Source organism: Oncorhynchus keta, chromosome 12 (genome assembly GCF_023373465.1).
Source record: "Oncorhynchus keta strain PuntledgeMale-10-30-2019 chromosome 12, Oket_V2, whole genome shotgun sequence".
NCBI classification, from domain to species: Eukaryota; Metazoa; Chordata; class Actinopteri; order Salmoniformes; family Salmonidae; genus Oncorhynchus; species Oncorhynchus keta.
The window spans coordinates 9,341,470-9,358,282 of record NC_068432.1 but is presented as its reverse complement, the minus strand read 5'-3'; the positions used below and the strand labels follow the sequence as shown (position 1 = coordinate 9,358,282).

General features: G+C 41.9%; 1 protein-coding gene across 5 annotated transcripts in view; it reads left to right on the top strand.

The window, feature by feature from the left end:
• Nucleotides 1-16,813, top strand: part of LOC118390932 (rho guanine nucleotide exchange factor 12-like) — a 149,126-nt gene that overhangs the window by 72,937 nt on the left and 59,376 nt on the right. For all 5 annotated transcript variants that reach the window (XM_035781784.2, XM_035781782.2, XM_035781781.2 and 2 more), the window contains exons 4-8: nucleotides 4,010-4,108; nucleotides 4,672-4,721; nucleotides 6,142-6,199; nucleotides 6,357-6,562; nucleotides 6,925-7,002. In XM_035781784.2, coding sequence (XP_035637677.1) covers nucleotides 4,683-4,721; nucleotides 6,142-6,199; nucleotides 6,357-6,562; nucleotides 6,925-7,002 — 381 coding nt within the window. In that variant the 5' untranslated portion in view covers nucleotides 4,010-4,108; nucleotides 4,672-4,682. The remainder of the gene's footprint in view (nucleotides 1-4,009; nucleotides 4,109-4,671; nucleotides 4,722-6,141; nucleotides 6,200-6,356; nucleotides 6,563-6,924; nucleotides 7,003-16,813) is intronic.

Below are 16,813 nucleotides of genomic sequence, written 5' to 3'. Positions count from 1 at the left end.
CAATCATTTGTTATCGTCCCCTTTCGGTCTGTAAAATTGTCATTGATCCTACATGCCAATTCTCTCACTATCTCACATTAGATAATGGAATGTTAATTATGCAGTGTCTCAACATGAGAAAGTGATGAGGTGACATGCTGTAGCCTAGGTAGCTGCTGGAGAGCCAGTGTAATACCTGAGTCTACTCACTAGACACCAAATTGAAGAAAACAAACTACCTTGGACTACCTTGTCCAATAAGAAAGGTACATTTATGTTTTCTGTCGCAAACCGTTTTTCAACTGAAAATGTTTCGCAACAAAAAACAAGATTCTTATTGCCTCAAATGTACCATTTGCCTAGGGTTTGTGTTGCCTAGGGTCCTAGACTGTTAATGAATATGACCCTGGTATTAAAGCTCCACTCTGGAGACTAGGAGCTAATGTTTGGTCTGGGCTGGGGGGTGAAATGGGAGCGCAGTGGCTCCCCAGCTGACAGACAGATAAACACGCAGCTCCAGGCTGATGCTTATCTTCTGTTAGGCTGGGGAAATGCCAGCAGCAGCAAAATGAAACACACACATTCTCTCTCATACACACACACGCACGCGCACGCACACAGTCACAGTAATACATGCACACTCGTACACACGCCACTGCTGCTGGAGTCTTAGGATGAAAGACACACACAGTCACGGCTGCTGGAGTTCGAGGTTGAAAGTGCACTTTGAGCCCTAGTCATGTGATGAGGTAGTCTGCTCTAGAGACAAACGCAGCACCAAAATCCCTCTCTTGCTAGACTATGTGAAAGACTTTCTTGGAATGACTATTCAATGCCCTGGTGACAGCATGTTTCCTAGTCAAAGCTGTTTGTAGTGTAAATGTATCCTCAGTACTGGGCGTTGTCGCTTTGAACACTGTTCCTCTCACTGAGAAATTGGAATAAACAGAGAAGTGGTAGGGTGTCCACTACACTAACGTTCCAGGTCTGAATTGTAATTATGCTTTGATTCGCTGTTGATGTAAAAAAAAATACCCTCATAGGATGTTCTGTATGGTCTGGTACCACAGAAGGTTGTTAGTGTATTGTGAATGTTACATGTAGGTCTAGGGAATAATGGAAACATGCCATTTAAGCCTAACAATATACAGTATATATCAGTGTTTCTCAACCTCCGGTCCATGGTATGTTGCTGAACGGTCCCTGAGACTCTAATCTGGTCAGTTATACAGAGCTAGTTTTAATGTAAGCTGTTCCGCAAGGAGGAAAAAACAGGTACAAAAAGGGTTGAGAAACGTTTATCTTTATGCCTTCGTTTTCTTTGTATAAGCGCCATTTTAGGCTGAATCATTATTCGTTTGAATATTGCTCATCTTTTTTAACATTCATACCCTCAGTTACCATTTCAGTTTCTTTTTTTTTTCAAGGGTGTGTTATCAAAAACAATTAGTATTTGCAACAAAATTCAGACTGTAAGGTGCATAGTCACACTGGGGAAGAAGACTTTCACTCTTTTTTTCTGTCATTGTTTATTTTCACCTCCCAATGTTTCCTTTTTGATTTTCTTGGCTTTTGGTGTTTTTTCCCCTCTGTGTGTCCTGGTTGTGTTACTTTACCATGTGTACTGTCTGAAGGGGAATCCCCTCCGAGTCCTGTGGTAAGATGGTCTAAACGGCTGTGTCTCAATAGTCTTTTAAATGACCTCCTTTCCTTTTCCTGTCATTTCCTTCATCTGGCATGTGGTAACTGGCCAGTGGACAGGTGAAAGCCAGATTCACCAGAACTAGGCTTTTTTTCACATTTCACCTATCACTTATCCAATCTGTTAAGTTCAGTGCAAACTAAGGGATGCAAGTAGAAGTGGACATTTTGCCCCCCTATTGAGATATACCCTGCTTTTTCTGTGGTGAAGTCCCCAGTCCTTCTGCCATGTGTCCCCCAGTCATTCACTCACGCCCTGACACGAGTCCTACACCTCCTTTGTTCTCAGTTTATTTTATTTTGATTCAACTCAGCCTTGCCTTTTATTGCCCTGGCAGTGAACTTTCCCACAGTGTTTGGATGTTTTAGTGTTACATGGCCAGAGTAGCGTGAAGGAAGATGTTTGGGTTGAGGAAGGAATGCTACCAGGAGGGTTTGAGGGGGGTAAAAATACACCTGTTTAAGTCAATGTATGAAGACTCCTATTTAGGCCTGAAAATACATTTGACTCTAAAATGTTAAAGGGGCAGTTCAGCCAAATTACCTATTTATTTACATGCTTTGCTGTCATTAAGCTAGCTACTGCCACCAACCGTTAATGTTAGCATTTTGTAACCAAAAACCAATGTATGTCAATGTCCCCCAGTTAGCACGCTTTCAATTTCATGTCCAGCTCATATCTGAAAGGGATTGTGTAGCCCAATAACTTTGATGTGATTTGGGCATGACATTTAAAACATGCTAACTGGGGGACATGAATTTACTTTGGTTCTTGGCTAGAAAATGCTATTATAGCAGGGGTTTTTCTGGTTCAAATGGGGGCTTAGGTGGTGGCCGTGGCGAATGGCGTGGTCACCCACCAAACTTTTTGATGTCCTCCTCTTGGCTGCGGAGATAAAATGTTGCGGTTTTAAAACAAATTTCGTGCAATCATACACATTTTTCCATGGGACTGAGAGAACAGTTTCAGTTTTAAAGCACATTTCCTGCAATTCTACACTTTTTGCCATGACTTATACCATGTTCTTGTGCATTCTGAGTGCCTCAAACATTATAACAAAGTCCGTGGGGGCCCCATGTCATGACAAAAATACTCCTGAATGCATCATTTTGTCAATTTTAGATTCTGCCTGACTGTCTGTCTAGGTTTTGATTGTTAGTTCTCAAAGATTATATTATTTAAAAAATATATATTTCCATTATATTTTCTGCATGACATTTACACTGAAAACTATTTTCCATCCAATACTTTTCTATGCCGAAAAAAATATGTACAGTGTCAGTTTAACAAAACCAAAGCAATACATTGAGTAATAAGTTGTTGGGTAGCCATTATTTGACATTGCAACATGTCTTGATGTGCCTCCTGCAACCTGGATTACTAGTTTAATCTGCTTTCTCATTTGACTTTTACAATATGCACTCCCTGTATATAATGACAATATTGGTTTGGCTGAACCATTGTGTTTGACCTGTTAGTGAAACTGACCTGCCTGTGAACTGGTGTGATCCTGTGTGTGTCTCTATTTGCAACTCAAACAACTCAATATCTGTGTTCAAGCAAACATGACAGGGGGTGTTGTTGTCACTTATACCAATGTTCCCCAAACAACGTGTCCTCATATCAGTGTCAAACTGGGTTCTTAGAGGGTCATGTGTTATGCCATTATTCATAACAGCCTATATTGGCATCATACTGATATTAAAGGGATAGTTCAGCAAATTTGTTTAGATATTTGTTTCCTTACCTTAAAGCAGTCTATGGACAACGAGTGACTGCAATCCACACATTTGTGCTATTTTGTCCTTGTGCATAGACTGCTTTCCAGTTCAGGGAAAAATATCTAATATGCAATTTAGCTGAACTATCCCTTTAACAACAATAAGCACTTTTCAAAATGCATCCATGTGTTAAAGGCTTTTGAAGGAGAGTGGAGTGCTATAATAACTGGGGTGTATTAAGTATTTGAAAACAGGTTTCAATCATTCGTTTCTGCCACTCAATAGAAGCTTCAAAAGCCACTTTCCTCAGGCCTCGTCAACATTTTATAAAAACTACTAGCCATAAATACAGAGCTATTGAAAGAGTACTTCCGCCACCAAGCAGACATATTGCCAATTAATATTGACAATATTACATGTTGTATAGGAAAACAGTTTGACACCCACAGTTCGTATAATGCCCCGTCACGCACACCGTGTCCCACATCGCCATCCTTGTTTCACTGTGCCAACCTGTGTGTTGTGTGGTGATGGTGCGTAACCCACCATATCTTTTTATATTTTTTATTATATATTATCTTTCTCTTCTGTCTGTCTGTCTGTGTAGGGCTTGTCCAGCGTTGTGTGATCATTCAGAAAGATGAGAACGGCTTTGGGCTGACGGTGAGCGGAGACAACCCTGTATTTGTGCAGCTGGTCAAAGATGGTAAGGCCTTTTCCATCCTATTCTAATCTACACCTTCCTGTGCTGGAGTCAAGGAAATGATGATGATACCTATTGCGCTAATGCTAGTTAGCATTGGCCCTCGAGAAACTACCTCTAACTTCCTTCATTCTGGACACAGAGACATAAATGGTATCCACAAGTTCTTCTGACTCTGGGGAAGTAGATAACGGCCCTTATTGCCAATAATCTCTAAGTATTCCTTTAATTGGTAAAGCATGGTGCTTGTAACCCTAGGGTAGCTGGTTCGATTCCCACTAGGGCCACCCATATAAAAATGTATGTATAATATATATAATGTTTTAAGGAAATGTAAGTGCATATCTTGGGGGTGTAAACCTTTGACATTAGATCAACATGTTTGATTGGGAGCAGAATATGAATATATATTCTACATCATATAGTCTTGATATCCAAGGCAACAATACAATGTATTGGATTTATCTCTGAATGTGTCATTATACAGGTGGATACAGTAATATCGCTAACCTTTTATAATTCTCATTCCCATTACGTGTCCTGTCCTGTACTGTCTTCTTCTGCAGATGGCTCTGCCATGCGAGCGGGAGTCCAGACGGGTGATAGGATCATCAAGGTGAGGCTCATTCCCTCTCTGGGGCCCATTATACTCTTCCTAGACATTACCCTTAGCCTAATCTTTCATTGACAGATGCATGTAGTAGCGTCTGTCAATAGACTGTGGGATGGGATGACTAACGAGGAACTTTGTTCAGGTACACTGATTTTTCGTCTCTGATCATTTTGGACAAATCACAATTTCGCAGGTTCTATTTGGCCCTTAGACTTGCCCGAGACATGCTGAGAGTTTTTGTTTAGAGGGGTGGAGACTTCGCTAGTACATTTTCTAACATGTCTCCCCCCAGAACTTAATTAAGCATCTGACGTAATTTCACATATTTAATTATTGTCCGAGATGATAAACTGATCCTAGATATAAGGGTTACCTTTCCAAAATCTTACCTTATGCATTTCAACCAAAATGCTAAACCGAACTTAGATCAGTGTGAAGGGGGAACTTCATTCTGCCACTGTCTCTTAGACAGAAACCGATCAGGGTGAAGTTTCCCCTAGGTACAGATCTAGGATCAGTATCCCCTAAACTTAACCATCGTAGGGAAAATGCTAACCTGACCCAAGATCAGTGTGTTGGGGCAACTTCATCCCGCCTCAGACAAGAGAACCCTGCAGGGTACTAAGGTAGGTTGTGGGTCATGGATTAGGCCCCCTGCATACCTTCCCACTCTGCCCCCTGCTGGGTTGATGAGGAGCTACACCATAACATGGCAATGTATTCCAATGTCATTGGAAAGGGCAGGATGCCTTCATGCTGTGGGTAGTGTCAGTGCAGAAAATGAATTGTTAGTCTGTGTGGGGGAATCCCAACTTTCTCCTAATGAGAGAGTGTGAGACTTTGGCAATCAAGCCATTTTTCTACTTACCCAGAGTCAGATTAACTCATTGATACAATTTTATGTCTCTGTGTTCAGTTTTAAAAAGTTGAAGGTAGTTTTGTGAGACATTGTTAATTAGCATTTCTGCAATGAATGGAAGTCTATAGGTACAGCTTCCCTTTAAGTAAAATCTTCACTTAGTCATGCATGGATGTATGGATGTTTACACTTGAATGGGCAGGTAGTGCTGCAGGTTGGGCCATTTTACCGAAAGATAGGTGGTTCGAATCTCTGAGCCAACTAGGGGAAACATCTGTTGATGTTATCTTGAGCAAAGCACTTAACCCTAATTGCTCCTATAAGTCACTCTGGATAAGAGTGTCTGCTAAATTACTAAAATGTCAATTTAAAATGAATGAACATTTAGAAAGAAATAAGGTGTTTCTTGGCATGGAAAGAGTTATGTACGCCTGCTCCTGTTGAATGTACCCATGAACTAATATGGGGTTTCTAATCTGGGACAGAATGCATAGTCCTCCCATAGAAAGTGTTTCATTTTGATTGATGTTGTGACATATAGCAGATGTTCTGTTTTTGTTGCAGGTTAACGGGAGCTTAGTAACACATTCAAACCATGTAGAAGTCGTAAAGTTAATCAAATGTAAGTCAAAGTTGCTGTTTTATATCTAATTGTTCATTGACATGAACAATCACAGGCTCTTCAAGAGACACACTTTCTTAAAGCTAACAAGTAGTAGCCTATAATGCATTTTGACCTGCTTAAAATGTAACCAAACTCTCTTGTCTCTCTGTGTCAGCGGGCTCCTATGTGGCCCTCACAGTGCTGGGGAGGCCCCCGGGACTGGCCCAAGTCCCCCTGTCAGAAGGTGAGGGTGGAGACCCAGGGGTCCTGTCGTCGTCCCTCTCCTCACCCAACTCTCCGGGAACAATGGGGGGAACAGGGGAGCGCTGCTCCACCTCCACCAGTCCCCAGGACCACATCATCTCCCCGCTGCCCCTCTGGGTACGACTGATGGCCACCTTTGCTCTGTGGCTACAACTGAAATGGCATCCTTTTCACTATATAGAGTAGGGTGCCATTTCAGATGTGTGTCTCTTTTGTTCTTTGTCTCTGTCTCTCTCTCAGCCTCCACAGTTCCACATCCCTTCTTCACCCGCCCTCTTTCCCCTTTCAGCCTCCACCCACCCCCACTCACTCGACCTCTTTCACTTTCTAACTGGATCTGTATTCTCACGCTTCTCTCACTAGTTTCCTCAATTTTTTCATACATCTGTCACTCTCCCTCTGCTGCACTTGTCGCTGTCCTGTCCGGAAGCAAACACTCTTATAATTTATGTTTTTCTTTACTTTGGTTGGTCCCTAAGGAGGAGAATAACGCTGTACACAGCCAGAAGGTGGACATCTTAAAGAAGAAGCTGTCCAAGCAGCAGCAGGACTTACAGGCAAGACACACACACACACATAGTATCACCATACTCTGAAGTTTTCTACATGAGGAGATGAGACAGTCATCTAGTCAACCTTTTAATCTTTGATTTGAATGAGATAATTCAAATTCCGAGTATTCTTTGGAATTGACAATGTTTTTTTTATATAGTTAGGTTCATAGGACCTGGAGCCATGTTCATCTCAGGTCCGCCTACATCAATGATACTATATGATTCCTATTTTATTTTGTACCTTTATTTAACTAGGCAAGCCAGTTAACAACAAATTCTTATTTTACAATGACGGCCTACCCCGGCCAAGCCCTCCCCTAACCCGGACGACGCTGGGCCAATGTGCGCCGCACTACGGGACTCTCGATCACGGCCAGTTGTGATACAGCCCGGGATCGAACCAGGGTCTGTAGTGACGCCTCTAGCACTGTCTTAGACCGCTGCGCCCCTCAGGAGCCCAAATACAGACCCAGATTAAATACAAATCATTCACACATGAAATTGTCATTGCGCATGTTGCTGCTTATTCATTATGTTAATTTACAGCACAATTCAGTTCCTAGCAGCATCCATAGTAGTGGTATCATTCCAGTGAAGCATAGAATACTCACTGAGTTTCCTTAAACGCCATGTGACCGTCCCCATCTCTCTTCAGTCTTCTGTTCCAAAATTTGAAATTGGGGAAGTAATGCTGCTTTAAAAATGTATACATTTGTAATCCCATTTTGGAGAAAAAGGCATTCAAACATTTTGCTCGACATGAATCCTTGGGAAACATATATTTAGAGAAGGAATACTTTCACCAAATTGCCAAAATGGATTCTCTGAACATTCTCACCAACTTCCCCCACTAGGCAAACCATTAACAGTATTAAATTGCCTATTGTTGTATAATAAAGATAACCTTTCACATTGAACAGCTACAGTGCTGCTCTTTGTTTATGCCCATTTTAGCATCATTCACACCCTCTTAAGCCTAAGACTCACCTAGGGTTGTTGCAGTGACCTTATTACCACTATACATTTATATTTTTGACATTTAGCAGACGCACTTATCCAGCATCTGCTGGTCCCTCATGGGAATCAAACCGACAACCCTGGCATTGCAAGCACCATGCTTTACCAACTGAGCCACACATGACCGTCATTGTAATCTCCTCTAATGCCCTCTGGACATGCATTGGTAGTACCCAACTTGCTTAAAGAGTTAGCCTACATTTATAGTGAATTTGTATTTGATTTTGAATAGCCTAGTAGTATTTTTTTTTCCTCATACAGGATGACACATTACCTTTAGCTACAGAATATCTGAACACCATGCGTTTCCATCTCTCTCTCCTTCATTCCTTTCTCAAGCATGCAGAGAGAGGGGCTGTCAACAGTTTAATTTGATATGTTTCCTTGTGAAAACATGTTACTATCAATGTTCCCGAACAGATTTCACTTGGTTTCCCAAATTCAGCGCACGGTAGCTGCAGGAACAGGTTTGGAGAGCCCATGACATACAGAGTTTTGGAGAAATATCACCTGTCGCATGGCGAGAGGCTACATGCTCCTCAAACAGTGGTTGATACATGTAGTGAAATAACATGAGTAGCCTACCCAGCATGGAAAAACTAACTGGCAGGAAAGCGGCCTCCATTCGCTATTCGAGTGCATATGAATGTCCTGCCCATTTCTACATACAGTATCAATAAAGACAATATTAAATTGAGAATAGTCTGATGGGTGAAAATATTATCACTTGATAAGAAGAGAACAGTGTTTGCAGCCTGAGGCAAGGAACATAGTGCAAGCTTTTTTTGTGACCTTTTCAAATCATTCATAGCCTACAGTCGCATCATGCAGCCCATATATGTTTTGATTTCATTCACAACTAAAGTTGCCAAATAATTCTAAATCTAGCATATAGGACATGTTTCAAATGATCACTTTTATAACTCAAGGTAGCCACTTCATATGCAGACTTGCTCCTGAATATGAAGAATATCCTCTTTTATTTTATTTGGCGAAGTTGAGTTATATTCTTCTTACTGTTCCATCATATAATATAAAATAATGACATGGGACTTACAGTGCATTCGCAAAGTATTCAGACCCCTTCACTCTTTCAACATTTTGTTACGTTACAGACTTATTCTAAAATGTATTAAATCATTTTTTCTCCCTCATCAATCTACAAACAATACCCCATAATGACAAAGCAAAAAATAAAAAAAATAAAAAAACATTTTTTACAAATGTATTATAAAAACCAGAAATACCTTGTTTACCTAAGTATTCAGACCCTTTGCTATGAGACTCGAAATTGAGCTCCGGTGCAGCCTGTATCCATTGATCATCCTTGAGATGAAAAAGTGAAGGGGGACTGAATACTTTTCCGAATGTACTGTATAAGCGTATCTTGTCTGATAAATGAACAAGCCTATGGCATGGCGCATAGCCAGATAACATACAGTAGGCCAACTCATATTCTGTTCTCCTGAAATAGTATCTTAAACAATCCTCCTCACCTCAAATAATTTTATAAAACACTTATCAAACAATGGCACTTGACCCCCCCCCCATTAATTGACTACAGCTCAATATTCACCATCATATTGCCCTCAAAGCTCATCACTAAGGACCCTGGGACGAGCCGCCCCCGGAAAAGCTGACCACGACTCCATTTTGTTGATCCCTGCCTACAGACAGAAACTAAAACAAGGAGGTCTGAGGTCTGTTCAACGCTGGTCCGACCAATCTGATTCCACACTCCAAGACTGCTTCCATCACGTGGACTGGGATGTGTTCCGTATTGCGTCAGACAACAACATTGACGAATGCTCTGATTCAGGGGGGCGAGTTCATTAGAACGTGCGTTGAAGATGTCGTTCCCAGTGCAAAGATTAAAATATTCCCAAACCAGAAACCGTGGCAGCATTCGCGTGAAACTGAAAGCGCGAACCACTGCTTTTAATCAGGGCAAGGTGACTGGAAACATGACCGAATACAAACAGTGTAACTATTCCCTCCGCAAGGCAATCAAACAAGCTAAGCGTCAGTGTAGAGACAAAGTAGAATCTCAATTCAATGGCTCAGACACAAGAGGTATGTGGCAGGGTCTACAGTCACTGACACGGCCCGCAACTAAAACATGCGGACTCTCCTTCACTGCAGCCGACGTGAGGACAACATTTAAATTTGTCAACCCTCACAAGGCTGCAGGCCCAGACGGTATCCCCAGTCGTGCCCTCAGAGCATGCGCAGACCAGCTGGCTGGTGTGTTTATGGACATATTCAATCAATCCCTATCCCAGTCTGTTGTTCCCACATGCTTCAAGAGGGCCACCATTGTTCCTGTTCCCAAGAAAGCTAATGTAACTGAGCTAAACGACTACCGCCCCGTAGCACTCACTTCCGTCATCATGAAGTGCTTTGAGAGACTAGTCAAGGACCATATCACCTCCACCCTACCTGACACCCTAGACCCACTCCAATTTGCTTACCGCCCAAATAGGTCCACAGACGATGCAATCTCAACCACACTGCACACTGCCCTAACCCATCTGGACAAGAGGAATACCTATGTGAGAATGCTGTTTGAATGCTGTTCGACTACAGCTCGGCATTTAACACCATAGTGCCCTCCAAGCTCGTCATCAAGCTCGAGACCCTGGGTCTCGACCCCACCCTGTGCAACTGGGTCCTGGACTTCCTGACGGGCCGGTGGTGAGTGTAGGCAACAACATCTCCAACCCGCTTATCCTCAACACTGGGGCCCCACAAGGGTGCGTCCTGAGCCCTCTCCTGTACTCCCTGTTCACCCACGACTGCATGGCCACGCACGCCTCCAACTCAATCATCAAGTTTGTGGACGACACAACAGTGGTAGGCTTGATTACCAACAACGACGAGACGGCCTACAGGGAGGAGGTGAGGGCCCTCGGAGTGTGGAGTCAGGAAAATAACCTCACACTCAACGTCAACAAAACTAAGGAGATGATTGTGGAAACAACAGAGGGAACACCCCCCTATCCACATCGATGGAACAGTAGTGGAGAGGGTAGTAAGTTAAGTTCTTCGGCGTACACATCACAGACAAACTGAATTGGTCCACCCACACAGACAGCATCGTGAAGAAGGCGCAGCAGCGCCTCTTCAACCTCAGGAGGCTGAAGAAATTCGGCTTGTCACCAAAAGCACTCACAAACTTCTACAGATTCACAATCGAGAGCATCCTGTCGGGCTGTATCACCGCCTGGTACAGCAACTGCTCCGCCCACAACCGTAAGGCTCTCCAGAGGGTAGTGAGGTCTGCACAACGCATCACCGGGGGCAAACTACCTGCCCTCCAGGACACCTACACCACCCGATGTCACAGGAAGGCCATAAAGATCATCAAGGACAACAACCACCCGAGCCAGGTGAGGTCAGTACAGGTGCATCAAAGCTGGGACCGAGAGATTGAAAAACTGCTTCTATCTCAAGGCCATCAGACTGTCAAACAGCCATCACTAACATTGAGTGGCTGTTGCCAACACACTGACTCAACTCCAGCCACTTTAATAACGGGAATTGATGGGAAATTATGTAAAATATATCACTAGCCACTTTAAACAATGCCACCTACTATAATGTTTACATACCCTACATTATTCATCTCATATGTATACGTATATACTGTACTCTATATCATCTACTGCATCCTTATGTAATACATGTAACACTAGCCACTTTAACTATGCCACTTTGTTTACATACTCATCTCATATGTATATACTGCACTCAAAACCATCTACTGTATCTTGCCTATGCCGCTCTGTACCGTCACTCATTCATATATCTTTATGTACATATTCTTTATCCCCTTACACTTGTGTCTATAAGGTAGTAGTTTTGGAATTGTTAGCTAGATTACTTGTTGGTTATTACTGCATTGTCGGAACTAGAAGCACAAGCATTTTGCTACACTCGCATTAACATCTGCTAACCATGTGTATGTGACAAATAAAATTTGATTTGATTTGACGTGCTAGCCTATAGGGAGTAGGTCAGAGACCTGGAAGTGTGGTGCCAGGACAATAACCTCTCCCTCATCGTGATTAAGGCAAAGGAGATGATCGTGGAATACAGGAAAAGGGGTCTTTAGTGGAGCAGGTTGAGAGCTTCAAGTTCCTTGGTGTCCACATCACCAACACACTCACTGTCCAAACACACCAAGACAGTCGTGAAGAGGGTACGAGAACACCTGTTCCCCCTCAGAAGAGTGAAAAGATCCTCAAAAAGTTATACAGCTGCACCATCAAGACTATGGTATGGCAACTGCTCGGCCAAGGTGCTACAGGGAGTAGTGCGTACAGCCCATTACATCACTGGGGCCAAGCTTCCTGCCATCCAGAACCTCTGTATCAGGCGGTGTCAGAGGAAAGCCCTAAAAATTGCCTAGACTCCAGCCACCCTAGTCATAAACTGCTCTCTCTGCTACTGCACAGCAAGCGGTACCGGAGGGCTAAGTGTAGGTCAAAAAGGCTTCTTAACAGTTTCTACCCCCAAGCTATAAGGCTGCTGAACAGCTAATCAATTGGCTACCCGGACTATTTGTATTAACACCCCCCTTTTTTACACTGCCGCTACTCACTGTTTATTATCTATGCATAGTCACTTTACCCTTACCTACATGTACACATGACCTCAATTACCTCGACTAACCTGTACTCCTGTACATTGACTCGGTGCCGGTACCCTCTGTATATAGCCTCTTTATTGTTATTTTGTTACTTACATTTTTTTTACGTTAGTTTATTTAGTAAGTATTTTCCTAAAAGAATCTGACCCTTTTTTTCAATTTTCACCTAAAATGACATACCCAAATCTAACTGCCTGTAGCTCAGGACCTGAAACAATATGCATATTCTTGATACCATTTTAAAGGAAACAGTTTGTAGAAATACGAAATGAATGTAGTAGAATATAACACATTAGATCTGGTAAAAGATAACACACAAAAAAAACATGCGTTTTCAAAAAAAGTATGACTTAGGACTCTAGGTGCAATTTTGATTTTGGAAACTAGATGGCAGTAGTATATGTGCAAAGTTTTAGACTGATCCAATGAACCATTGCATTACAGTTAAAAATGTTGTATCAAGTCTGCCCAAATGTGCCAATTTGGTAAATTGATACATTTTCAATTATAGAGAACATACAAAATGATATGGTAATACAAAATTTAAGTTTACACAATCCCAGGAATGTAATAAATTATGGGGGGGCCAGACACAGCAGAGGTTCAAACGGTAGATACAAGGTCCTACATTTGAATATAAAAATGTATTTTTATCAAACAACACTATGCTACATTTTATCTCTGGGACCCTCAGGATGACAAATCAGAGCAAGATTACTGAATATAAGTATATTATTTACTTTCAGAGGTGAATGTATCAAACCAGTTGCTGTGATAAGTTTTTTGTTGTTGTGCACTCTCCTCAAACAATGGTATTTTTCCACTGTAATAGCTACTGTAAGTTGGACAGTGCAGTTAGTAACAAGAATTTAAGCTTTCTGTCCATATAAGACATGTCTTCTTGTTACTTAGAACGTCATGCTAATCACATTAGCGCATGTCAGCTCAATCGTCCCGCAGGGGGGACACTGATCCTGTAGAGGTTTTAAAATTGCATTGTTTCAAAATTGCATTGTTGGTTAAGGGCTTGTAAGTAAGCATTTCACGGTTGTATTCGGCGCATGTGACAAATAACATTTGAATTAATTTTAGCGTCGGAGCTGGTGTAATAGGATTCCACCTTCCTCCTAAATATTTTTTTTGCGTGTTTGATGTGTCGTTGGAGGTCATAGCAGGCTTTCTTGTAAGCGTCCGTGTCCCGTTTCTTTTAAGCGGTAGCTCTAGCCTTTAGCCCAGCGTGAATACTGCCTGTAATCCATTGTTTTTGGTTTGGATACGTTCGTATAGTCACTGTGGGGAGACATTGTGTATGCACTTACCAATGTACCTACATCGATTCGGCCAAGGTCAATACTTGTAAATGAAAACATTTTAATTATTAAATGCTCACCTTGTACCTATGTTTGTGCTCTGTACAATGGTTCCTCCTGTAAAAGTTGCGCCATACTGCAGCACACCTTGCGGGCTGCCGCAGAATTATATGGCACGTTATTTAAGTGTCAGCCATTGTTTCCATTAATGCTAGTTAGTGATAGTTTGACCACCAGAGGGAATCTTTGAGAAGCATTTGACAGTCTTTAATATTGGCTGTACAAGAGAATTTAAAACCTTTTTTGTAAGTATATGAGAGTATATAGTATATGAGATTGATTTTAAGAAATTTAGCTTAATTCATTTGATAAATATTATGGTGTTTCTATTACAAGAAAAATGAAACCCTCAGAAAATATGGCGCTGTTCAACCTGACCGGTTGGGAGTAGGCTACAGTACGAAGGGTAAAATAATAACATGTCCACACCCTAATTGTAGTCTAACCAATACCCAAACAGAGATTCAGTGAAAATAAAATGTAATTGATTTATCAAGACTAGTTGCCATGCTTGTCTCAGAGCAGTGTGAAAAGGTGCTGAAATAGTTGACCACACACAGGTAGGCTATTGCTTCAAATCCTATTGCACTGCATATTAAACTGACATTATTATTGCAATATTCCACCCTATATTCCACACGTTACTCTCTCTCGCACATACACTTGCTGTCTTGACTTCTGAATGCTCGGCTATGAAAAGCCAACTGACATTTTCTCCTAAGGTGCTGACCGGTTGCACCATCTATAACCACTGTTCATATTATTTGACCCTGCTGGTCATCTATGAATGTTTTGAACAGCTTGAAAAATGATCTAGCCTTCATGGCCATGTACTCTTATAATCACCAACCAGTTTGGATTTAAGTATAACTTTTGTATGACTGACTCCTTTAGTGAGAAGTCGAATGTGTTAATATTTAATCATTTCTGCCATGTGAATTCATATTCATTATATAAATAGGCCCATGTGCACCTTGATATTGGGGGTGCGCCATGCAGCCGTACCTAACGGGGAAATGGGGGATGGAGCCGGTCGGGCGCAACCCAGGCGACATGCCGAGGCGGGGATCGGAGCTCGTGTGAGAGCCGAAGCCACCCTCCCGACCCAGAACCCCACGCAGAGGGAAAGGAGAAGCGGAGGATGTGGGGCCCCTACCCTACCCAGTCCTCAGAGAGTCATAGATACTCCCGCCATTTATCCGTGCTTCATTGGTCTGTTTCGCTTGATGGCCCTCCAATCTGTACTTGTTAGATGGCCCTCCGACCTGCAACTGTTTTCTACGGTTATATACAGTTGAAGTATATAAGTTTACATACACTTAGGTTGGAGTCATTAAAACTTGTTTTGCAACCACTCCACAAATGTCTTGTTAACAAACTATAGTTTCGGCAAGTTGGTTAGGACATCTACTTTGTAATTTTTCCAACAATTGTTTACAGACAGATTATTTCACTTATAATTCACTGGTATCACAACTCGAGTGGGTCAGATGTTTACATACACTAAGTTGACTGTGTCTTTAAACAGCTTGGAAAATTACAGAAAATGTCATCATGGCTTTAGAAGCTTCTGATAGGCTAATTGACCTAATTTGAGTCAATTGGAGGCATGGATACATTTTTGGACAGAAAATGTCAGATTTTTGCAATGTTACGTAGATGGAAAAAAGCTATCCTTGAAACAGTCTTGATATGTTCATCATAAGAGAGATCAGGGTCCAGAGTAACGCCGAGGTCCTTCACAGTTTTATTTGAGACGACTGTACAAATATCAAGATGAATTGTCAGATTCAACAGAAGATATCTTTGTTTCTTGGGACCTAGAACAAGCATCTTTGTTTTGTCCGAGTTTAAAAGTAGAACCTTTGCAGCCATCCATTTCCTTGTGTCTGAAACACAGGCTTCCAGGTAGGGCAATTCTGGGGCTTCACCATGTTTCATCAAAATGTACAGCTGTGTGTCGTCCGCATAGCAGTGAAAGTTAACATTTGTGTTTTCGAAAACAATAGTGGTCCTAAAACGGAACCTTGAGGAACACCAACATTTACAGTTGATTTGTCAGAGGACAAATCATCCACAGAGACAAAATGATATCTTTCCGACAGATAAGATCTAAACCAGGCCAAGAATGTGGTGATCGATGGCATCAAAAGCAGCACTAAGGTCTAGGAGCACTGGGACAGATGTAGAGCCTTGGTCTGACGCAATTAAAAGGTAATTTGCCACCTTCACAAGTGCAGTCTCAGTGCTATGATGGGGTCTAAAACCAGACTGAAGCATTTCGTATACATTGTTTGTCTTCAGGAAGGCAGTGCGTTGCTGTGCAACAGCTTTTTCTAAAAATGTTGAGAGGAATGGGAGATTCGATATAGGCCGATAGTTTTTAAAAATATTTTCTGGGTCAAGGTTTGGCTTTTTCAAGAGAAGCTTTATTACTGCCACTTTCAGTGAGTTTGGTACACATCCCGTGGATACCGAGACGTTTATTATGTTCAACATAGGAGGGCCAAGCACAGGAAGCAGCTCTTTCAGTAGTTTAGTTGGAATAGGGTCCAGTATGTAGCTTGAAGGTTTAGAGGCCATGATTATTTTCATCATTGTGTCAAGAGATATAGTACTAAAACACTTGAGTGACTCCCTTGATCCTAGGTCCTGGCAGAGTTGTGCAGACTCAGGACAACTGAGTTTTGGAGGAATACGTAGATTTAAAGAGGAGTCTGTCATTTGCTTTCTAATGATCATGATCTTTTCCTCAAAGAAGTTCATGAATGTATTA